General features: G+C 39.1%; 1 protein-coding gene across 1 annotated transcript; it reads left to right on the forward strand.

Annotated features, from left to right (window-relative positions):
- The first annotated feature begins 288 nt into the window (after positions 1-288).
- Positions 289-25240, forward strand: galt (galactose-1-phosphate uridylyltransferase). Its single transcript, XM_029515884.1, has 11 exons — positions 289-374; positions 1229-1398; positions 1679-1754; positions 2124-2172; positions 3504-3633; positions 4293-4349; positions 11045-11167; positions 15820-15952; positions 16683-16766; positions 22061-22215; positions 23492-25240. The coding sequence occupies exons 1-11, from the start codon at positions 338-340 to the stop codon at positions 23570-23572; spliced, it is 1095 nt and encodes a 364-aa protein (XP_029371744.1). The 5' UTR covers positions 289-337; the 3' UTR covers positions 23573-25240.
- The last annotated feature ends 204 nt before the right edge of the window (positions 25241-25444 follow it).

Genomic DNA, 25444 nt, shown 5'->3' on the forward strand with positions numbered 1-25444 from the left:
GGCATATAGCACATAATAAAAACATAGCGATTAAATACGTGCCCAAACATAAAGAAAGCTATGCAAGACATATATGTGTACTTATCTGTACTGTGTATATACTGTGTTTTTATATGTATTTATTTAATTTATATATATATATATATATATGTGTGTGAATTAAATACATTACATATAGTTGGATAGAAATATCCTCTTCTCAGAACTTCCGGGAACATGCGCTGCATGAATCACGTGACAATGAAGCGTTGCGGACCTGCGCGGACTCTGTCTGTGTCTTCAGCAGCAGAGTCTGAGAGCGAGCACACAGCTCCGGCTCCAAAACAACACCACCGAAATGAGCAGCAAACAAGAAGCCACGTTTGATCCGAAAGGTAGGCAGTTTTGTCTGCTCCCAAAAGTAAAAAAAAAAAGCTAATTTCACTCACTCGGAAATTTTCAACTGCGGAGGATACAGTTCGCGTTTGTGCAGAAAGTGTAATTCCAAACTCAATTTAAAACCTGACATGCTTGCTTTAGCTCTCTGAATTCCACAATCCACAAGAACAAACCGCTTCCAAATAAGGATTCATTGTTGAACTTCATTACTGTGCATTGACAGCTTTTAAAATGACTCGTCTGATCCTGCATTAAAAACGAATCGCACCTGGGAACAAATAATCAAAAACTGAACAATGCTGCAAATGGAGTTTTGTTTCGCGGACTTTTCGTAAGCTTACATATAGGTCAAAGCGATTTATAAAACGTCTTCATCTATATTCCAGAATGAAAAAAAAAAAGTAAAATGAGCATATCTTCAACCTGACCTCTTTCAGTTTCCATATAAAAGAAAACAACCTTCTGGGGATTCTTTCTACAATATGTTTTTTAATGTTAGCTCAGTGTGTCTGGTGACACAGAACAATGATAAAGCTGAACTGACAGTTTTTGTTGCACACCCAAATGTGGAGGCTCGTGACTTCAGTTCCTGCTGCTTACTGCTGTAAATCCACAGGCACTGAAACCAACTGTCCCTGAATGGGTTGTGTTTGATGTGTTGCTTATGTGTACTGACAATTGTGATTTTTTTTTTTTTTTTTATATATAATTTAATATAATTTAAACATATATAATAGTTGCTACATATTGCTCCAGTTGCTACATATTGTTTCAGTGTTGAATGTTGGAGCAACCGGGATATGTGTTTCATTATATTGCCTTTTGTCATTGTATGCGTCATACACCTCAGAACACCAGCACCTGCGATATAACCCTCTGCGGGACAGCTGGGTCCTGGTGTCAGCCCACCGCATGAAGAGACCCTGGGCAGGCCAGGTGGAAAAACCTGCTGAGGAACATGTTCCCAGATACGACCCCTGCAACCCACTCTGTCCTGGCAACACACGTGCAAATGGAGAGGTAAGACCAGGTGGATATCACTCACCTTCATCCGCTTTATCCGTATCTGGGTCGCGGGGTTGCTGGAGCCAATCCCAGCTCACATCAGGAGAACCAAAACCAAACCCGTGACCTTCTTATTGTGGGGCAACAGCGCTAACCACTGTGCCACCGTGCTGCCCCCAGGTGGATATTCTGTAGTAAAAAAACAATGAGCATCAGAGGCACAGATTTGGTCATCATTTTTAGCTACCAAGCAGTGATTGTTGCTCTATTATTGTTTTTCTCATTGTCTTTCCAGGTAAATCCACACTATGATAGCACATTTGTTTTTGAAAATGATTTCCCTGCTCTGCAGCCAGATGCTCCAGACCCAGGTGAATGTCTCTGATACTGAAAAAGTACCCATAATAACTGCTGCTTTGTAAAGATAGGGCATTTATTTATGAAAAATAAATAAATAAACTACCTTGAAATATGTCTTTTTGATTACATTGTCCATTGTGCCCCTTCCTAGTGGAAGCTGTTTGGTGAAATGCATTGCAAATTTCCTTTACAGTTCTGCAAGAAATCTTTATTGTTGATAAAAATATATCATATGCCTCATATGTTTTTATATTTTAACTTTTGATCAGTATGCTTTCTACAAATTGTTATGAAATATTTTAATTGAGATATCCTCAAAGCAAACGACAGTGTACACTCACACACTTCTACTTTATCTTTATTTACTCTTTCTTCTTAAGGTCCACATCAACACCCGTTGTTCCAGTCTAAAGCTGCCAGGGGTGTCTGGTAAGAATAAAGTTTAATGTTGTAGTCAGAGAAACACTATAGAGCACTGTAATATTTCACGTGAATTGTCTCACTGTATAAAAGTTCATAGTTGGAAAACATCAGACAAAATAAATGTGATATTTGCCAAATCCTTTGCTAGAGTCCTTTTCATGAAATATATAATTTCTAAATAGGACAGGTTCCAAAAACGATTAAAAAAAAAAAAAAAATCTGACTTAATGAATGAAGCGATGGCATAAATCACAACTGCTGCATTAACAGTTGCAAATCAGCAGTGAGGGCATAAGCAGTGTGACTGCTGCAAAACTAGTGCTCCCTGGTGGCTGAATGTACACACACAAAGATGACATGCTCAGCTCTTCCTCCAATATGTTATTGTTTGGGTTTGAGAAGGTGAAATAGCACTTACCAAAGGCTGCCATCCAGCCACCGCGCTTCCAAGATGTTTTGGTTTACCTCCAGGATTTACTTAAACTGTGATGTGGAGAGAGGGATTATTCACATTAAATAATTTACTTTATAAATTGGACGACTGAACTGGTATAGCACACTTTTGTGGACTAACAAACAAACTAATTTGCTCGCCGACCTGCATGGTCAACCCAGAAGAGGTATCATTGTAGACATCAACACAGCAGAGGGTGGTCGAGGTTTGAATCAGCCACATTGATTCTGGCCACTGTAAAAGTAGAGAGCATGTTAACATTTAGCGAAGTCCAACAATACAGACAATCAGCAGTGCTTTGTTGAACAAATCTCTCCCTATTGGACTGACGAGACTCTGATCAGATATCCGAAACAACTATGTGACATCGTCACTGCCCGTGTATAATAATACGATGTAGGTTGTTCTGTGTGTGTCACTGTCATCACATTATATTACCGCATTTGTATGCTGCTCTTGCATGAAATTTGTAATAAATTCAGGCACTGTTTCTTTAACCCACAAGTAAAGTCGATTGACTCTGAAAACACATTCATTTACTGCAGCTTTGGCTTCATTGTTGAGCCAGCTATCAAGACCATAAAAAGTCAATGCTTTTATATCAGGTCATTGACCAGCCTCTGAAGCTTCTGGAAATTCATCTTTGCACAAGTGTCAACTATGCAGCGCAGTGCAACAATATGCGATACACTGTGTTCTGACACCTTTCTATCAGAACCTGCATTTGCTCATTTATTAGTGATGACAACCAGAACGATCAAAGGTAGCAACAATAAAGATGTTTAACATGTTTGATATTGCTGTTAAAATTGTACTGTGTAAGCATGCAGCTTTTGTTATCCCCTTTCTGCCGCTTTAATGTCTTTCTTCATGTGTTTTGCAGTAAGGTCATGTGCTTCCATCCCTGGTCTGACGTTACACTCCCTCTCATGAAAAAAGAAGAGGTTGTCAAGGTGATTGACAAGTGGGCAGAGCTTGTTGAAGAACTTGGCGCTACCTACCCCTGGGTTCAGGTATATCACACAAACACACACGCACACGCCAACTCCCACACATTTTTGCCATCATTATCATTATCAAATTTGTCAAAGATGCTTTGCCTCTTATCCAAGGGGCTTCATCAGTTCTTCTTTGAGAAAACTAAGTCCTCAGTCCATTTGCTTTCGATTCAGTTGCTGGCTGGATATGACTATGACCTGGATGAATGAGAATATACACAGACAAAATCTAGACAGCTAATATTGAATTATTTGCCAAATTGCTGTTACTGTTACCCAGTCACCTTTTGTTATGAGCTATGAAGTGGAAGTAGCCAGCAGACACCCATCAGTGGATCTGAATGGTCATGAGAGAGCACATCCGGTCACTAAATCAAAAAGGTATTTATTATATTCAGTCAATGAATTGTGACTTTAATATTCCAGTCCATTTCTGAAGTCCACACAGGATTATAGCCAGTGTGTGCTTTGTAAAGTTCTGAGATTTCTAAATCCTATTTACAGGTCGACCTGGGGTAAAAAATAAATAAATAAATAAATAAATAAATAAAAATCCTACGAAATACCTCATATTCTAAAGCAAGGAATCAGTGAAATGTGATACACACTACAGCAAGGCATGACAGTCTGGGCTAATCTATGCACTAAACTGCCATCTTATTTTTTGTTTTTAGATATTTGAGAATAAAGGAGCCATGATGGGTTGTTCAAATCCACATCCTCACTGTCAGGTAGGAAATGCCCACACACACACACACACACACACACACACACACACACACTACATTCGCACACAAGGCAATCTCTGGAATTCTATTCTATTACTAAAACATATTTTCACTTTTGCATAATACCATCTGTCACTTTGGTCCAATTTTCACATCCGGCTTTTCAGATTCGCTGTGACAACGATGTTATCATGTGTTAAAATGTTTTTGAACAAGACATGCCTCAACACATAGAAGCTGTTAATTGACTCCTTATTCTGAAATCATGAGTGACTGAGTGCCTTTGTCATATTTTGGGTAAAAAAAGTGTTTGCGTGTCTGCTATTTCTTCCTTTACATCTTTTTATACACAGTCACACTTTTATCACTCCTTCTCTTTCATGTTTTGTCCAGTCGGGGAGGTGATTTAAGTGAGACTAATACACAGAGACAGAGACGTTTCTTCTCACACTGTCACTTCACAGTGTTATGTTAAGAGAGAGCACGATCAGAAAAGAGACTGACAAAAACTGAAGGATGTTTCGGTGGTGCAGACCACGTGATATATAGCATTTTCAAAAACATCAGAAAGATGCCTCAGTTATCCAAATAATGGAGATGAAACCAGTCTGAGGGGAAGTCTACCCATAAATTTAACGGTGTTTATAAGAATATTACTGACTGAGTAATCAGTATCAGTATGTCCGCAACATATTTAATTATATCAATGTATCCTGCCTCATTCATGCTAAAGGCAAAAACCTGGTAGCCTACATAAGATAGAGAAGTCTAAAGCCTTAACCCCCCCCCAACCCAAAAAAAAATAAATAAAAATAAAAAATCCCCAAAAAATCGACAATAAGGTTCAGCAAATTATAATTGTAAGGTACAGCTTTGCACCTGACTGCATTGAATCCTCACTGGTCAATCTGTGGCATGCCAAATCCAGCAACTCCAGACTTTTTGAGTAAAAGACAGTATGATGACTCTCCTAGAAACAATCTACTTGGATTTGTAGTCTATAAATAGACAGCAGAGGGCAGTATGTGACCTCAGAGTAACATTGTTTCTCCACTGACATAGATGTGCCATCACAGATCTGTTTCCTTGCTGAGGGCTGTGATGATTTTTTTTTCTTTAGCTAGTTGTTCTAAGCGCACAGATGGATCCAGCCTCTGCAAAAGGAGATGCCTTCACCTTTGTTTCACCAGAATCATATGTTGAGGGGCTGTCAAATTCTTGTGAACTTTTGTAAGAGTTACCAGATACAAATAAAAATATATTGGTTTCATGTAGTCCAGTATGAAACAAACTCCAAATCAAACCTGGATTTGTCTCTTAGAAAGAAAGGAATGGTGTTAATATGTGCATTTTGGTTGGTACAACCCAACAAATCATCCAGGCTAAAAAGTATGAATGTAAAACTTATAAAAATATAAGTAAAAATAATCAACAGAAAATGTTGATCATGTTCTGAACGCAGCATTCCTTCATTCTCAGAGGAATGAAGCTGTATATATTATTATATTTTTATATGTCAGCTGAGGACGGAAAACTCATGCCTCTGGAATAGAAATATCCTTCTTTTTTTTATACTCGTAGCCATAAGTACATACAGTATTAGTTCTGTGAAGTGTACAGAATGTATTTGAAAACATTTGCCTCTTCGAAGCAAACGATTACTGAGTTCATATTTCCATCCCAAGCATGTATTTGTTTGTTGAAGGCAGCACTTTGACTCTGAATTTAGACGCAGGGCTTGTGCTATAATAGGGTTAGGTGTCATTTTCACAAGTTCTCTCTGGTAGGAATAAAATATGTACTTATTTTTCTCAAGTGGGCAAACTTTAGTTCTTTCTTTGGCATATCATTTTGGCAAACATGCATATAGATCAACACACATGTATCACACTGTGATACATTTAAAGGGTTACAGATGGACAATATGGACACTTCATTCAGTTCACACCACCATGACTATACTTTCTGTCTTTAGCGAGCATTTCAAAGCCATTAATATTAACATTGTGCTAAACTGTCGCAAAATCTAAACAAAGCATTGGGCAAAAATCATAAGAAACATGAATGCTTCCCAGCTTTTCTTTATAATTATTTGATGCCATTATTTTCATTACGCACTGCCTTCATGAATTGAAACTGAGGATGATACAGCTGCAACAGGTGAGGTGAGGCCAGCAGGGCACAGATAAACTAACTCAAAAAAAAAAAAAAAAGAAAAGATTAATCAATTGATCAAGAGGGCCCTTCTTACATTTTCCCCATGAAGTTAACACAGCTTATTTTTTATATTTTCTCTTGTAAAGAGGGTAAAAAAAAAAAAAGAAAATTCTTGCAGCCTCTGACAGTGGGATCCCTGCAGTGCATTACGAGTGAAAAAAGGAGCGTTAAATCAGAAAACAATTTACAGCCTGAAGCAGTGATCCCCAAAGCAGCTGATTATTACTCTGTTCATGATGTGATAGAAGGCTGTAATTGGAAAAACTTCTCTTGGTGGCATAAATATGTTCCTTTCAGTAAAACTATGAAGCTCAAGCCCTAACCCCCCCCCCCTTTCACAAAATTCAAATAAGCAGTCATTAGAAATTCGCACCAGGAAAGAAGAGCCCAAGGTATATCCCTAACCCACATACACACATTCATACTCAATGCAGCAATAACTTGTTGAAGGTCTGACTCCCAGATACATGAATACACATTGTACACCTAGACACTCTGGTAGCCACTTTTATGTGTTCATGGCTGTCTCCACCTGCTTTAACATCCTTTAAAACACCATCAAGGGGAACCATAAATAACTTGAATGGCTGTCATGATATTCACTATGAGCCATAAAAAGCCTCCTGAAATGTTTTGGAAATACATTATGAAGCGAGTTTTGCACCTGAAAAAAGGTTTACTCCAAAACATGGTTTAAATTGGGCTGGAGTGCTGTTTGGTGAGGTGAGTGACACAGTTGAATGGTTCCCACAAATAATATGACCAGCAACACTTCATCTGTTTTATGGCAACTGGTTCAGGGAAGATTACAGCCAGAGGTACAAAATGGCACAAAATGCCAGTCGGTGATTGTTTAGAGCATGAAGTGAACAATGTGCTGCTCTCATTTGATAGAAAAACGTTAAAACTTTTCTTTTGTGTGTGTTTGTATATTTTAGTGCCACGGGCTATAAGCACAGGAGCCACTACTTCTACACAGTAGAAGTAAGTGGCCTCTGTGCATAGCACGAGGCACTACTTAATATTGTCCATACTTATTATTATTATTCCGTCACATTTTCGGCAGCTAATGCGGGTCGTACCACTGGACGGAGCCCAACAATATATATATCAAAACGTGCGGCTCGATCGGGACAAGTGTGCTAAGTTCTGGGTAGTCGATATTCCCATTTTTCCCAAAGTTATTCCCAAAAAACCAGCCGAAATTTTCCATAGAGAATGCATGGGAGCCGACGAAAAATTGCCTCAAAATTTCACCTACTTTCTCAGTCGCGTAGCTCAGTCATACGTGCACCTAGAAATGTCATTCTAACTTTAAAACGGAGGAAATCTTATGCTCTTTCCAGAATATCAAACCTTTGTCTCCTAAATGGTACGGTTTTCGAACTACGACCTCTCAAAGGAGCAGTCCGAATCACTTTTTCCTCAAAGTTAGAGTGGAGCCGCTCGTTAAGTAGAGTGAGAGCACTGTGAAAAAGTAACCGACATTTTCATGTTTAACTCGAGCTCACGGCCAAACCGTGAAAGGGAGACAAATGATTTTTTGGCAAAACGTAGACACAGGTTTTGGGATTCAGAAAATCTAAGTTTGAGAGCTCTACTCCTCACCAAATTTACACAGGAGCGCTCAGAGCGCCAGCAACACCTGCTTTTGCCCCAATTGACTGCAATGCAAATCAAGGTTTCACTAAAAACAATTTCACTCTGACTTCGCACTGTCCCTACACGCTCATTTTAAGGACTTTTCAAATCAAATAAAGACTACTGGAATCCCCAGACTCTTCTGTCTCTCACGGTGTTTTCGATTTTCGGACCGGAGCTACGGTTTGCTCGCAATTCGAAGTAGTTCGGGAGGTGGTCAAAAGCCAATTTTCGGAGAGTTTTGGAGGGAGTCTGAGCTCTGACCAGACTGAATTCTCAAATCACCGTGGCAACCGCAGGTCCCTCAGCTCAGGTCTGTGTGCAGCTGTTGCTGTAGATTAAACCCACCTCACTTTGGAGCCTCGCTGCTTCGTCATACTTTGTCACAGAAACGCCGTTCAAAGTTTAAACGGCTCAGAAGACCTTGACCTCTGACCTTGAGCACTCACACATATAAACAGACACACACAGAGACACGCACTCACACATATACAGAGACACAATCACACATATACACAGACATACACACAGAGACAGATGTACAGATGCACTCACACATATACACAGACACACAACGAGACACGCACTCACACATATACACAGACAGAAATAGAGAGATATAGACACACGCTCACACATATACACAGACAGAAATAGAGAGATATAGACACACGCTCACACATGTACACAGACATACACAGAGACAGATATACAGACGCACTCACACATATACACAGACACACAAAGAGACACGCACTCACACATATACACAGACACAATCACACATATACACAGACAGAAATAGAGAGATATAGACACACGCTCACACATATACACAGACATACACACAGAGACAGATGTACGGACGCAGTCACACATATACACAGACACACACACCGACAGATTTACAGATGCACTCACACATATACACAGACGCAATCAGGGACAAATATACAGATGCACTCACACATATACACAAACACACAAAGAGACAGATATACAGACACGCTCATTGAATCAATCTCAATCGGTTCTCCGAACGGAAATTTCAGCAGGAAGGCTTTCGACGGCATGACGGTACGTGGGTTGCTCGTCCGGGCGAGGGGACGACGGGCGAGGGGACGCCGACCCGTGGCACTTCAAAATTTCTTGGAATTTTCTAGTTGTGTATACTGTACAGTGAACTGCAGTCAACTGCAGCTAAATGAGCTGTGTTGGGTTTGTAAATAGTTTCACATTGATTGCTTGAACTGTAATTTACTTCGCTGTTGCGCACAACAGAACTATTTTGAGTATGTCGTGTTTTTTTTCTTTTTTAAATTGGTGAATGACATCAACACTCTTTTTGAAGTAATTTTTCTTTGTATATGGGAAAATGTGACCTCTATATATGATTTGAAGGAATCAAAGATCATATTGGGGCAAAAAATGTACTGTATACATCCAATTACATTCTATTCAGATGCTTCAGACACAGTCATGCACATATAAAACTGTATGAACTTCATTTTGAGGCCTGATAATTTGCTTTTCAATCATATAAGCAGTTTTTAATTGTGTTATTGTTACATTATTATTGTATGGTATATACTGTGCCTTCAAATGTTTATCCCCATGCTACAATACAGATTGAGTCCGTTCATGAGTATACTGGCAATGATCAGGTTTTTGGATTTTCCAAAAGCCCCTTTCTTCTTTCTGAACTACCTCTAAGTATGGTACCTAGAGAAATCAAGATACCTAGAAGCAGGCATGGTGGCAGAAATCCAGATGCTGTTATGATATAGGGATAGAAACAACCGTGTTTTTTTGTAAATGTTCTGTGTAAATTTCATATCTTGATTATAATCAAATTGAGGATTAGGCTCAAAGCCAGTACTCTAATGCAAATTTAAATACACTGTTGAAAAATCAAGACCTACCTGCAGGCACACAATCAGAAACCTGGATATTGTTAGAATTATGCAAAGAGTGATTTGAATACCCAGGGTTTTAATTTTGCATCCAAATGCAATATTCAAAATGTGATCAAAACCAGGGTTAGACTCGAATCGGCATATGTGCATTATGTAAATGCACAACAGACATGGCTTCTGTTATCCAGACATCAATATATGTTTATTCTACAGTATGCATCTCTAATTTAAGTTATTTTAATTTAGATCTAATATATGCAGAAATTCCATGAAAATCTGAAGTGTGGATAACATGCGATATTCAGAAGAAAATGATACTAGAAAAGCTGTTGTAATGGTCATATCTGATTGTATGCTGCAAACTGTCAAAAAAAAAGAAATACAGAAAAGGCCTCATGTGAAACCAGCCCAATTGTTAGAGCACAACTTTGATGGATGATTTGTCTTCATGCACTGTAGGGCCCTACATATATTTTCAGGGCCATTTATGCTTGTACATTGAAGCCAGCTGATGTTGTTGGCTGTGATGAATTACCTATCTCACTTATATTTTACTGTCTGCAGGTTGATTTTCACACTGTACTGTAAATAAATGAAAGTGGTGGCTGCAGCAAAAACTCATTTATCAATCTAAAAAGCCTGAAAGGAAAATGAAAATAATTTTTGAAACCCAGAAACCTCTGCACCTGTGAAACATTTATTTACTGAGTGGTCTTGCTATATAAATCCATCAAATCGCATGTAAAATGTCGCCATTTGGAATCATGGAAATGGAGAAAATGTGGAAAGGGACTGACTTTCTTAGCAGAGTGTTGTACAACTGTACATAACTGTGTCTCTTCCCATAAATTTTATTCTACCTTCTTTCGTCATGTCTCATCATCATCATCTTTCATCTTCCTCTTCTTTCCTGTGACATTACAGGTGTGGGCCAGCAACTTCCTGCCTAATGAGCCAGCTCTGTCAGACCGCTGTCAGAGAGCTTACTATCAGAAACACGGAGAGCCGCTGCTGCTGGAATACGCAAAGCAAGAGGCTGAGAAAAAGGTGCCGCTCACATACACATATAAACACAAAAGGAAATGTATGTCAAAATGATGTTTAAAGCTACATTTCACATTGAGAATGTTCTCATTTATTTCTTCTCTGGGCTTATTAAGTTCAACTTAAGCCTGGGTTCAGCAAAATACCTTTCAACCATTGCTTAGAAGGCTCTTTTTTCCTTGCTCTGGAGGAAGTGGGCAATATGCAGCAATTAGGGTAATACAGTGAATACAAATGCTGTGGTGAGTCTTAAGATATGCAAGAAACCCAGGCTTCCAGCCTAGAGGGGTCAGATATAGTAAATGAAGGCATAGTATGCGATTTAAAAGGTATGTGTGATTAAATTAAGTACTTAGTTGGAATGACCTCACTGAAATTTTTGATTTGATGAATATGAGTAATATCCTTAATGGTAAAAGGAACAACAATTTCGTTTTAGATGATTAGTTAATGGTTTATAAGAACCATCGGAAGAATGTTTAAAAAGCAAAAAAGCAGGGGCATCATATTTTTTTTCTCACCGTGATTGCCCACATTCCCTCTCCCTTAATCCATCTACTTCCACCCTTTCCCGCCAAGTTCTCCGTTTTTCCCATCAGCATCCTCTGGCTGTCATTCAGTCAGTGAACCGTGTGATTGGACAGAAGAGATGCTCATTAGCATAATGCTGCAATATACAGCTTCAACCTGCGTAAAGGAAAACCAACACTATGTGTTTGTGCGTGTGTGTGTTTGAATGGTTCTCCAGTCTTGTGTGGAGCATTAGCAGCAGTAAATGAAAATGGGGGCTGAGCACACTTAGCATACTGGCGAACGTATCATTAGGAAGCAGACATTTAGGGGAAACCATGAACTTTCTGCAGGAGGATTAAACTTGACACGGCCATCGCCATTTTTTTTCTCCATTCCTGGAGCTGTGCAAAAATGTCTCACTTTGCTTCATTTTTTATTTATTATACTTAATCTTGGGATATATTAAGAGCTAAAGCGCTTCCTTAAACTGGCTTCACGTGTGTTTATCCAGTGATAAGCCAATAAAATGTGCTGCCAGTTTATCTTGTTGTAATAAGATTAACATGCACTACTTTGTCACCTTACCTTTCTGTAGAGTTATCCATCGTGTTGAATAGTAGCGAATGGATTATTTTCTCATAGAGGATAGATAGCAAAAAATTTTATGTAAATTTTTTTTCCTGTTTTTTTTTTTTTTTTTTTTTTCCCCCCAAACAAGTGTGCAGACTTGTAGTCATTTCTGTCCAAATGTAACAAGATCCATTTGGAATAGTCTAGGCCAGACCCGGAGAATCCAGTGTCTCTGCTTCTGCAAAATGGTTATTTAGTTATTTTTACTCAGAAGATTAGACCATAATGTTTTAACAAACAAGCTTTCAGGTCCTGTTTTAGCGTCGTCGTCACTAAGTCTCAAGCCCCAAGTGTTGATGTCTGTCTGAGTCATCGATGTTGAATCTGAGTCAGGTTCCAAAATGAGATCCTGTGCTTCACTCTGTCTCCGTCAAAGAACTGACAAATACAAAATGACACGGCTGTCACCTGTATAGTCATTGTGTCTGACACAAGAGCCAGACAAATGACGTTATTTTTGAGACTTATGTCTGAATCATACTTTGGCAAAAGGTAACAAAATCTACACAGCAGCAGAGTCCGTCAGCTTCCATGGCCGATGTGAGCCACTGACAGGCACAAATCCAGGCTGTTTATTGAAAGCACGCATTTGATACTCATCAGATAATCATTGTGATTTTACACTAGATATGCAGAGTATGCCGTTATGTTGTTGGACATTATAAGTGTGACCTTTGTTTCGTTTTCAAATTATCTTAAAAAAAAAAAAAAGATTATTTGAAGAAGCTTAAGACATATGGATCAAGTGAAACAGAGACCTTTTTACACAAGAAGCTGAAATCCACTCAGGGACACAAAAGAAGGTTTTCTGCACTTTTTCTCAGCCTGAATCAGGCAGATTTTTTTGAGTGTCTGAATAAAGAAGCATTTCACTCCTCTTCCAGAAGAGTTGGAGGCAGAGAATGGGCTTGATGAGCAAGTAAGCAATATGAAAAACAGTTGAAACAACACAGAGGCAGAAGAACGATTAAAAGAGTATCAGTGAAAGCAAAAGAGGGAGACAAATGGATGGAGACAGACAAGTAAAGACAGAAACGGAGACACAAAGTTAGGAGGAGAGAAGCAAGAAATGTGGAGGTAAGAAGGAAAGGGAAATAAGAGAGACACTAATTCATTCAGGGAAAGAGCTGATACCTAATCTACTGGGAGTGTGCGGTGTGTGTGCAGTGAGTGTGTGTTTGAGAAAGTCAGAATAACATCAAGGTCTTGAGAAGAGCAAAGTAGACACTTAAAATTTCCTGGACAGTTACCCATGGGGACTGACCTTGAAAGAACCACAGCCAGAGCAGAAGACCGTGTGTGAAAGTGTGTCTGTTTGCAAGAATGCCTTATATTATTTGGTCCTGGCCTCTATTGCGATTGTGTGCGTATGTGTGTGTGTGTGTGTGTGCGCGCGTGTGCCTGTGTATTTTCGCTCATGTCTGTCTGACCCAAGGTTAGGACCGTAAATTGGCACACTGCAGTGTCTGAAGGAGTTTGAAACCGGGTTTAGGCTCCCAGGTGACTTTGAAACAAAAACTTTGTGAAGCTAATCGAATGAAAAAACTCAAGGATTTGCCGTCTGCAGGGTGTGTGTTTTATGGACATCCTCCACTTCTTTTTTTTTTTTTTTTTTTATCCCCCTTGTCAGTCTTTCCTCTCAATCCTGGTTATGATTTCAACTTATTCCACCTTTGTAACGCCACTGTCAGGAGAAAGTTGGAAACTTCCCCAGCATAAAAAAAAAAAAAAAAAAAAATCTGTACGACTGTCAATAAAAATAATGGATGAAATCAATAATTGATTACCACATAAAATGTGGTTTCTAATGGTGTCACTGAGTACTTTGCCGATATTCATGAATATCCTTCTTTTCAATCTACATTGTTCGTTGTTTTCCTCCTCAAGAGCCTATTTGTTGAAAGGGAAGCATTAGTCAAGTGTTATTGCACCAGCAACTAAGTAGAATCTAATACTGCAAGAACAGTTCATTAATACGACTGAACACTTTGGGATTCTGTGAGATTACTCTGTGTTTTCCTCTACAGTGATTAAACACCACCGGATTCCCTCCTGATTCCCGGAGATCCTTTAATTATGCACTAATGCCTTGCTAGACAAGCTCCTTAAAACCTTTGGGAGCTTTATTGCCCAAGATGCTCTTTCCCTTTCTGCTTTGTCTGATTTTCATTGATCAGATGGTTTAGTTAGTTTCCATAATATTGACACAGAGGAGCGCAGACAGACACTGAACACAAATGGCTGACATACTGTACAGTACATGTGCAAAGTCAAGATGCGAAAGAGAGGAAAAAAACAAACCCATCTAAAAACACGCCCCTCATCAACACAGTGGCAGATCAAGTGGATATTTTTGAATCCAAAATGTAAAAAAAAAAAAAAAAGGCGGCTCAAAGACGGTTCATACCATAAATACATTATATGTAGGTATCCATTTTAATATATATATATTTTTAGCTGCATCAAGGAAAATTGCATGTGTTTTTCAAGCAGTCATCATCATTGGACACCACAATGGTAGACAAATGTGTGAATGCGAAGGCGGAATTATACACAGCTGGGTTTTTTCCGTAACTTCAGCTTCGAGGTCAGAAACATGGGGAACGCTGATGGCAGCAGGACTGCAAATGTAGTCTGTCTACATGTTACACATGCACAGCTGACAAAAAGGGCTCTGCTGTCTCAACTGTGCTGTAGATAATATGTTCAACTCTGGCCCTGCACACCAGCACAAGTGGTTTCAGTTGTCGTCGGCCATGCACTGCTGAGGTTGTGTTAATTCAAGCTATGCTGAGATTATGTGACTTAAATGCAGCACTGCTCAGTGGGTGTATTATGATCGCTTGATGGCTGAGGCTCTCGTCGGTTTATCAACACCACTTAAGAAACTGTGCTCGTTGGAGAAAGCTCACTCTAGCTGTGATAAGTTACTTGATTAATCATCAGATCTGTGGTTTTTATGCCTGTTTTGTAGCCACTCCAACCCTAAAATAGCCTGTTATTCTAATGGATTGCAATCCAGAGGTCAGGCTGTGTTTGTGTCTGCTCATCAGCTTGCTAAACCTTAGCTTCTGACATATTTTGCACTCACACGTTTATGATAATTGGTCTTCATCAGCCAATCCCGACTGACCTGTTTCATCACCATTTTAAGCTCAGTGAGGGCAAGATCACTCAAATGTCTCGCTGTCTTTTTAGCCCTGAATACATTAGCCAAATGTAGCCTTGTCAAGTGCTCGCATGCTCTGTTACTCATATATTTTACTTTAAAAGAAGAATCTAAGGCTGTAGGTTTGTAGAGGATAAACGGACCTCTACTAGCTTCAGGCGCTGTTGTCTGAATGATCCTTACTTCTGGAATATATCCATGAAGTGCTGGTTTCACTTCAGCATATGCTTTAAACTTTGTACAAAAGAACAAAAAATCAGATATCTTATATACAGTATACATATATATTTATATATGTATGTTTCAGTATGTCATGAGTCTTAACTGTTGTCATTCTACCCAGGAGCGTGTAGTGGTGGAGAGTTCTGACTGGCTGGCAGTAGTTCCATATTGGGCAACGTGGCCTTATCAGACGCTGCTGTTACCACGACGACATGTCCTCAGAATCAGCGACCTGACAAAAGATGAGAGGGAGGGTGAGTGTGCACATGTATGGCTGTGTTTGCGCATGAATCTTACAAGATGGGTGAAAGTAGAACACTGCAAATGCACCACAGACGCACACACAACACACAAAATCATCCATGCACCGAAGTGAGTTTTGACCAGTTCTAAAATCATCAATCACTTTTTTTTTTCATGCTTTTATTTTCACATTTTCTGATCAGACTGAAGCAATAAATTCAGTTTTAATTTCTGGAATATTTCAAAATTCCAAAATTTATTATTTCTGATTTGGTGTGTGTTTAAAATATCATGTTATAAGTTAAAGAGTTAAAACACAAAAACACTTTTTTTTATAATTTGTAAGCTTTATACGTAGATAGTCATTGCTGCCTTCTCTCTGTCCAGGGTCTATGTGTCAACTTATTTGTGTATGTGTTTATGAAAATACAATATGCACATTGTTTCGTTTTTGTTTTTTTTTGTATGGCCTATCTGGCTTGTCCTTCATATAGTCAGGTGGTTTTTAAGTTTAAAAAAGTTCTTCTTTTCTCTCCCCAACTTTTTAAGATGTATAGACCTCACTCACATTTCACTGTCTGTTTTTCAGCTTTCACTCTCGTCAGCTCCTATTCCCCATATCATTCATTATTAACAACATTCAATAACAAACTTTGATCTTTCTGTCTCCCAGCCACCTTTTTATTGTCTTTTTTTTTTTTTTTTACTTTATTTGTCTCTCTCGCTTTCTTTGCTTTTCAGATCTGGCTGACATTATGAAGCGACTGCTGACCAAGTATGACAATCTGTTTGAAGTCTCTTTCCCTTACTCCATGGGCTGGCACGGTAAGACAAAAAGTGAAAAAAGAGCGAGGGGTTAAAAGGGTTTGATACAACTGTGGTAACCTGTTTAAAGTCTGTAGAGTGACAGGTGGAGTAAAGGACAGATGAAGGAAAAGATTAAAGATAATTTCTGTCTAAATAAATTACAATCTTTGGATTAGTGCTTTGGAATCCAAGGGTACTGCTCTAAACTGAAGGCTGTCGGCCCATTAGGCCAGCTGTAAGCCAGTGCTCTTCCTTGGCTTAATATGAAAATGAGCTTCACTGACAGTAGCAGGAAATGTGTTCGTCCATGACTGTAATTTAGAAGAATTGGTCATGAAATATGTGATGTTGAGTCCTTTTACAGCCAGGACTGTAAAACACTCCTAAACAGGGATGACAAGCAATAAAGAAGGAAGACCTGCATTAAAATGTCATTACACCTCGCCGGGCATTTTTTTGGCAGCTCGACACGCTGCTGTTTTAGAAAACAATAAATACCTTACAACTTTACTTTTCCAACCCCTAAAGAAAAGACTCCACCTCTCATTTTTTCTCTTTGCATCTCTCCTCTTCCTTTCTTTCAATTACCCATTCTCTTTCTCCAGCGCTTCACACACTTTCCTTTCTTTATCCCTGCTTTCAGTCTGCCGCCTTCCTCCGAGCCTCTTCCCCCTCCCATTGTCCTTGAAGCCAAATTTTACCCGGTATCACTGGTAACAACGTCAGATCAATATATTTTACATGCAGCAGGGTTCTCTTGACATCACCCACCATCCCCCTGGTCTCACCAGTCCACGTGCTCCATGCTTTTCTGTTTGATGTAATTTTACATGAGATCCCATCATGCAGCAACATGACATCAATATTACACATGAATATTGATTGCTCAGTGTCGTGGGAAAGAGCTTGTTCTCCACAGTTAGATAACTCTTGCTCTCTCTCTCTGCTGGAATAAACTGAAAAACAAGACGCTCCCCATTTAGATACCAGCCACTCATTATCACTTCAGGGCACACTCAGACACATCAGCGTAGTTAATGCTTTGTCTCTTATACAAGACTGGAGTCCTCATGATATAATTCAGGTTGAGTGATATGAGGAGACAGGTAACATGCATAATGTCTATCAGTTAGTTCAAGGACTCTGAATAAATAACATTTAGTGAAGAGGCAAATGGAAATAGTACCATATTAAATTTTACATCTTGTCAAAATTTTAATTCTTAAACGCACTTTTGTACAAGTAGTGGTTCTTTGGGCAATCATTTATAGCAAGTTGGAGTTGACATGTATTCGGAGATGCATTTCTTTCCACACTGTTAGTTACTTCACTACCCTAGGAGATTTTTAATTCCCACTCTTCAAATTTTGTGTTTCCTCTGTCTTCAACCTTCGTATTTAATAGTTCCTGATGATCGTCACCTTTAACAGTTAAAATTGCAGTTCTTAAATCCAGACAGAGTGTAGACACACTACAGACCTCCACTATTTTTGACCGCAGATTAAATCCTTCATATCATGCAAGTTTTCATCTTTTCTTCTACTGATATTAGTCCTCATGATGTTATTCAGTAATTCCGTTAGCGTATGTTGGCATGCTAAGCAGGTAGCCTTGGCATAGCTTCTACTGTAGCCTCCAGTCTGTCTTGAAGACAAGAAGATAGTGCTACTGTCACAATGTCTTGTCCTGAATTATTAAAGTTTTTGTCAAGCGACAAGAGATACACTAAATACAACCACCACATTTTCCCGAGCTTTGAATTTCTTCTTTTTGCTGGCCATTTTAAATATTCATTAAAAAAATAAAAATCAAGGTTTTCCCCCATTTATATCATGTACACACATCTATGCTTCTTAAACATTCACTATATTGTGTGTGTATGTCTAATGGATGTTAATACAAATCCATCAAGGGCGCAGTCTACCTTCATCGATAAAATGTTAAAATGTCCACTTTAACTCCTTTCTGTTTGCTGTCATGCTGACTCCTGCAGAAATTGTCCTGTTGTCTAAATTACTTATGCTGCACAATAAAACCTCACGGGTCGTGGAAATAAAGCGGTAATAAAAGAGTGAATGAGTAATCACACATGGACACCTGTCGCCTTCGCAAGAAACATGGAAATACTTCTTCATTCTAACAGAGCACGCAGAATGATACATTATACATATGCATTTGCATTGACATTAGGCATTAACTTCCTAAATAAATACAAGCAACTTGCATCACAACAGCCAAGATGTGGATGTGAGTCTTCCCTCCCTGAGGACAAGCTGGACATTTAATTGGCGTGCTGTAAAGAGGCAGTTTGCACAAACACAATCGGTGAACACACAAGACTGTAGACTTTGTACAGGGGGGTGTGTGGGCATACAGACAGCTGTTCCTAATATGAATCCAAAGTTTGGCAGTCACCTTGTAGCCGGCTGAAAGTGCATTGATGTGATGAGGGAATGTGTGACAGACAGGAGACCAGTGTCATCATGGCTGAACGGTCAGAGCGATCCATGCAGAGGCTAAAGGTTGCTGGTTTGTCCATCCTGGCAGCAGCTGCATCCTGATGAGCTGCTGATGGAAACCTCACTGCCATGTCAAGGAGAGGCAAATTCAGGATGATGATATATTATTTAAAGATGAAAAAAGGAAAAAGAAAAAAAAAAATCATTGAGATATCTTGCGTGACCAGAAACTAATTTTAAGATTATATCCGGTCACCTATTTCAGTAAATTAAGACCTTGCACTTTTTTGGACTTTTTTGGAGGTCAGTCTGCTGCTGCTTTTTCATACTCAGAGCGAGGCATCTGAAATAGTTAAAAGGAGATAAAAGGAGAAATGATGTACTTCCTCCCAAACTGTAGTTTGGAGAGGAGAACATCATTTACTCACTTTCTTCTTTTTAATTTACTAAATCTGAAGTAAAATCCTGGCCTAAAGTTACCTGTAGTGAAGGCTCCCACTGGTCATGTGTTCAATGTTGACCTTGATCTTTTTGTTGTCGGTTTTATTAAAGACATTGTGGGTCATGTTACAGGAATGCTTTCAAAATGGTAGGCAGGTATTCAGCATGTTCAACCCTGACTTTTAGTAGCAAAGAGAATAATATGTGAAGGAAAATGTTGTAGTTAATACACACACACACACACACACACACACCCACCCGTTCAAACACAGTGGATGATTAAAATCAAAAGGGTGACATCATTTAAAAGGCAGCTACTAATTAACTGACTGACAAATAGACTTGCAACTGCAACTGCAACCTACTGAAAGCTGGCGAGTCAAAACCCCCCTGACTATTTTCCACATTTACACTCTCAAGTCGCCTCAAGTGAAACGAGGACGAGGAGTGTGGTTTTGGAAATAAACTGTGCCACTTCATCAGTCTTCCAATCAGTGGATCAGTTGGTGTAATATGCCATCTGCAGTATGAATAAGAGCTAAAATTTCAAATTAAAGTGGAATTACTCCCAACTAATACAGAAAATAGCCTTAGATATTGTCTGCCAAGAACTCGTTCATGATCCTCAGACAATGTAGAATTAAGAGTTTTCCACTTTCTGTTGTAACATCTTTTGTAACACCATTTTATTCGTACATTTTCACATCCCCCCATTTTTTCCGTGTTTTTAAAGTGCTACAAGAACTTTCAACTTCCAAAAAACTGTTATTTTAATCTTATCAAGAGGGATTATGGGAAAAATACACGGTGGTAGAGAACTAACACACACTGAAGTCTGTTACACGTACTGCACACTCTGACCACCTCATTTTGTTAATGTATTCTTCTCTACATACACACACTCAAGCCTGGCTCGGATAATGAGATAGTTTATCTCCCCATCTGTGTTTCTGCTTTATTTTAGCTCATTTAGAGGCAGCGAGCTTTTATGTAGAGCTAGACTTATTAGTGGCGGAGGAGAGGGGGAGAAGTGGTTGGGTGGTGTTGGAATCACCTGGGAAATCACAGATGAGATACCTACCTACCTGCTACCTGCGTATTCCTTTATTATGATTTGATTCCGATTATTACAGCAGCAACAAACAGGTGGCCCCCTATCTAGGAATATGTAACTTTTACGATAATGCAAAGATTATGCTCCCACTCATTTGGCCACACACTTGTAGCAGAGCAAACACAAGGACGATTTTAAACTATGTAATTGTCCACTAATAGGAGCATCCATCTCTATCTGTTCCTTATCTAGACTCGTTAGTCTTTCCTTTGTTCTTTCTTTTTCTTTTCGCCTCTGTTAGTTTCCTTTATGTCTCCCTCCTGTCACCCTTATCTGTGTCTGATCAGCCCCCATGGTCAGGAAGCTGACTTTAAAGGAAAAGCTCACAATACCTCTAGGGATCCATTTTTTTAATTTGTTTTCCTTTCTTCTTCTTCTTTTTTTTTTTTTTTTTTTTTTTAAGAACGACATGTTACAGCATTTTCTACTTCCTCTACTTGCCTTATCACCTCATTAACTTCCCCCAAGATCCACGGAGCAAAATAGGCAGCGAATGAGGTATTTAAATGAGAGAGTCTGTCCTGAATTACTGAAAATTTATCTTAGATATTGACCCTCTTGGGGTGATTTGAAGACATTTGTAACAATGCAATTTCTCATTTTGTATTTATGATACATCTATGCCACATATTTTAACATTTTTGCACTGTGGGTATCAAATGAGGGCAACATGGTGATGCAGTGATTGGCACTGTCAACTCACAGCTAGTGGGTTCATACCAGCCCGGGGCCATCTTTAGGTGTTCTCCCTGCGTCTTCCTGTGGCTTCCTCCCACAGTCCAAAGACATATACGGTTATTGCTAACTTTAGAGCTGCCCATAGACGTAAATACAAGAATAGAATTACCCAACTTAGGACTTCTATTAATCAGTCAGTCATCTGATGCTTGCAATGTTGTTTTAACAGACCTTCCTTTGTGCGTGTTGAATGGTCCAGATGGCCCAGAATGCAGCAGCTGGTCTGGCCTTCATCCGCCCAAAAGCACGAGTCACACTATTATTCTTTGGCCCGCAGCGATAATCAATGGTCAGCCAAATCCAGTTCCAATTCTAAATGCATGCTTCTGACCTGTAGGTTTGCACCCATCTACTTCAACAGTTATGTTCGTTCTCATTGTGTTTCATCCACGACATGATGCCAGCCATGGCCTTAATCTTCAAACTGGATGATCAGGCATTAACAGTTAGGTTCGGCACAATGAAGCTGCTAATCAGATTTCACTCTCTATTTAACTGTTGTCGAACTGAGTAAAACTAATCTTGCATCTCCTCTCCAATTTCTCACCCTTTTCATTCAGGAGCCCCTACTGGACCCTATTTGGAGGGAGACAACTCCCACTGGCAGCTACATGCTCACTACTACCCTCCTCTGCTGCGCTCAGCTTTAGTTAAGAAGTTTATGGTTGGGTATGAGATGCTTGCCCTGGAGCAGAGAGACCTCACCCCTGAACAGGTGATCAGTACAACTTGGCTCTGTGAAATTCGACTGCTCGATCTCTCTGATATGAGGTTTGACGTTAGAAGTTATTTTTCGTGCGGACACAATTGAAGGCAGCTTTATTTATAAAGACAGAAGTGCTCTTTAAGAGACAACAACATTAGAGTAACTTGCAAAAATGTGCAAATACAGATAATTGACGTTTCACCTGTGATGAAGTTGCAGTGTTAAGTCTTACCAAAGAAATAAGTGCAACATAAAAACCAACCAAATGACTCTATTTTTTATATAGAAGTCATTTGATTGAAAGGGCCCTGCTGTGTTTATACCCTTCAACCCTTCTAAAAGAAGATCATTACAATAGAATTTTTTTTCATATTTTGATCTTGAGTTTCTGGGCTGCAATGAGACGCCTCTTGCGCTTTGTTTGAGATAATAAAATGCTCATTTAGTTATTGTCTTGAGGTGGATGCTAAAGCTCGGATCAGTCAATTAAAACACAGATTTCTCTCTTGGGTGATTATCTTAATAGCCCTGCAAACAAGCGGAACAATAAAATAAAACAAATCTATGTCTCGCCTTTATTTAATTCAAGGCGGTATGCCTGCACTCTGCCAACCCAATGGGATAGGGTGTTCCTGCGTGGCTGTGATAGGCAACGTCACTGCCATCTATGATTTGACCCAGCATTCTTGAGATGCTGGTGGGGAAAAAAAGTGGCTCAAAAATCGAACCCTGGGGGACTGCACATAAATGGCATCAATGTGATCCGTCTCTTTGAGATAAAATCTGAACCAACTGAGAACTCTGCCTGATTATCCCACCTTCTTCAGTCTCTCAGTTAGGGTTATATAGTCCATAGTATCAGAGGGAGTAGTCGGCTCCTCAGCAGTGGAACACAAGACAAAGATCTCATTTTTAGTCTGAGGATTACTTTACCTCCATTTGACCTCAACTTTTCATCATTCTCTTTTCTGACTTGTAACAGCTGTGTTGCTGTGTATGTCTAATGTTCTTGACATAGATGGTTTTTAGCTTTTGAGGTGCTATAAATCTTTGAGTTTTAAAACCAAAATCATTACACTGAAATAGCTGACTGGCATATCCAAGACAAGCAAAATGGTGAGCCCCATCAAATGAAGGATTGCACTTAAGTGCTCTTTCTCTCTGCATTTGCCTTCAGAAATGTACGAAAGCTTATCGTTTTGTTTTTTTTTTTGGTGTTTTTTTTTTTATTTTTTTTTTTTTTTTTTTATGAAGTGTCCTCATGAAGGTTTTTTTTTTTTTTTAGGCTGCTGAAAAGCTAAGAAATCTGCCGGGAGAGCACTACAAAACCAGTGGAAACCAGGAAAAAGGACAAGACAAAAGATGAAGAAGCAAGGGGACAATTCAGAGAAAGTGTAAGAAAGTGCCTATGCCAACACAGAGCTGAAAAGTATTCTCTCTACCACAGTGTACAATATATGTGTATTTTTAATCAATTTCTGTGTACATGTTGTCTACTTTGCTGTCCTTCCTGTTGACTTTAAACAAAATGCCTGCCTGTGTTGCAATGCTCCAGAGGGCTTTGACATTGAACACCACAGTTAGTTATTTGTGAGTCAAATTAAGGATTTCATTTCTTGTCAATGTTTCTTATATGGAAAATAATTATTGAATTGACTACTGTAACTGTAAATTCTCAGATTCCAGACTGAAAGAAACTGTTTAATATTTAGTTTTGTATTGAAAACAATTCATTAAACAGTGCTAGAAGAAGCATTTTAGCTCCTGTAGGATCTGATCTACTAAGATCCCAGATAAGGGGCGCTAAATTGTGGTAAGATTTTGTGCACATGCATATATTATGCAAATGAACTGGGAAAGAAAATCCACGGGATTGGTTGCTAGGATTTGTGACGTATGAAATCCAACTTTCTTCCAACTTTTTTCAAATCTAAAATACTCAGTTACGTCTCGCACTACAGACTTTGCAGCTGAAATGTCTTGTAGCCCAAACACTACATAGACATGTTGATAATTTAAAAAATCTATTTTTGGCTTAGGGGGTCTTTAAACATTTCAACCCCTTCACGTGGATGTCCATATTCAAAGACTACGGGCCTGATCTACTGCCATTGATGGGATATTGTGAGACAAAGTGAAGGTTTAAACACCAGTGTGGCAACACTGTGACTGTTTCAGCACCACGGAGAGAGACAGACACATTCACATGTATGACTAACAGATTAATTTTTTTTTTTTTTTTTTTTTTTGCTAGAAAGAAGCACAAAGACATTGATGCTAAATGACAGCAGTCAATGTCCACAGCCCATGTTCTCAGATTCAACTCCTGCTAGAGACAGGCATCAGCTGTCTTGTCCCTGTAGTAAATAATTGCCTCTCCGTGTTTCCGAGGACAGCGTTAGCTTGCTAAGTTATGACAATGAGACAGTAACGCAAACATGAAATATTTTGGACTGCAGGACTGAGACTTTCAAAGACATCCATTTGATTTTGCTCACTCTGTATTTTAGGTGACTACAACAACAAAAACTCAGATGTTTGTCAAAGTGATGGCTTCCAAATAAAAATGTCAGTGGCACTTGACGCGTTTAATGAAGTGCGTTCTCACTATGACAACAGCAGATGGCGGTGTTGTTTTTAAAAGGGAAGATGATGACCTGGATTTAGGCTGGAGAAGCTGGTAAATTTTTTTCCCTCTGAAGGTCAACGCCCATATGCCATGAGCCAGCAGCATGGAGTTCTTGCTAAGCATGTCTTTTTGTGTGGTTCACTTTTCCTTCATTTTCATTTTTAAATACATTTTTGTATTTGTAATATTATTTTCTTCACTGTTTATGTTATTTGCTCCTGCCAAAGCTCTTAGAATTTATGTTAGTTCCCTTTGGTGGGAATACGCTACACTCTCTTAGCTTCCTGAGCCGATTGGAGTAAATCATTTTTCATTCATGTCTCTATTAAATTTTACATCTATATTACTTATCCCTGTGTCATTGCACGGCAGAGAGTTGTGGGGCATGCCTTACACTCCTGGGTTAATCCTTTTGGTGAGCTCAAATTGAAACTAACATGGATGTAAATGCCCTAAATTCAGCATAAATACCGCCAGACAAGGTCCAAAGCAGGAGAAGAAGCCAAGGAATGCCAAAGTCAATAACTCTCTTCACTATATTGCAAGTGAAGCTAAAGGCAGTCCTGTGGGGGAAAGGCAAGCATTTTTTGCTGGAAATGGTACGTTCCA

This window comes from Echeneis naucrates, chromosome 12 (genome assembly GCF_900963305.1).
Source record: "Echeneis naucrates chromosome 12, fEcheNa1.1, whole genome shotgun sequence".
In the NCBI taxonomy this organism is placed as follows: Eukaryota; Metazoa; Chordata; class Actinopteri; order Carangiformes; family Echeneidae; genus Echeneis; species Echeneis naucrates.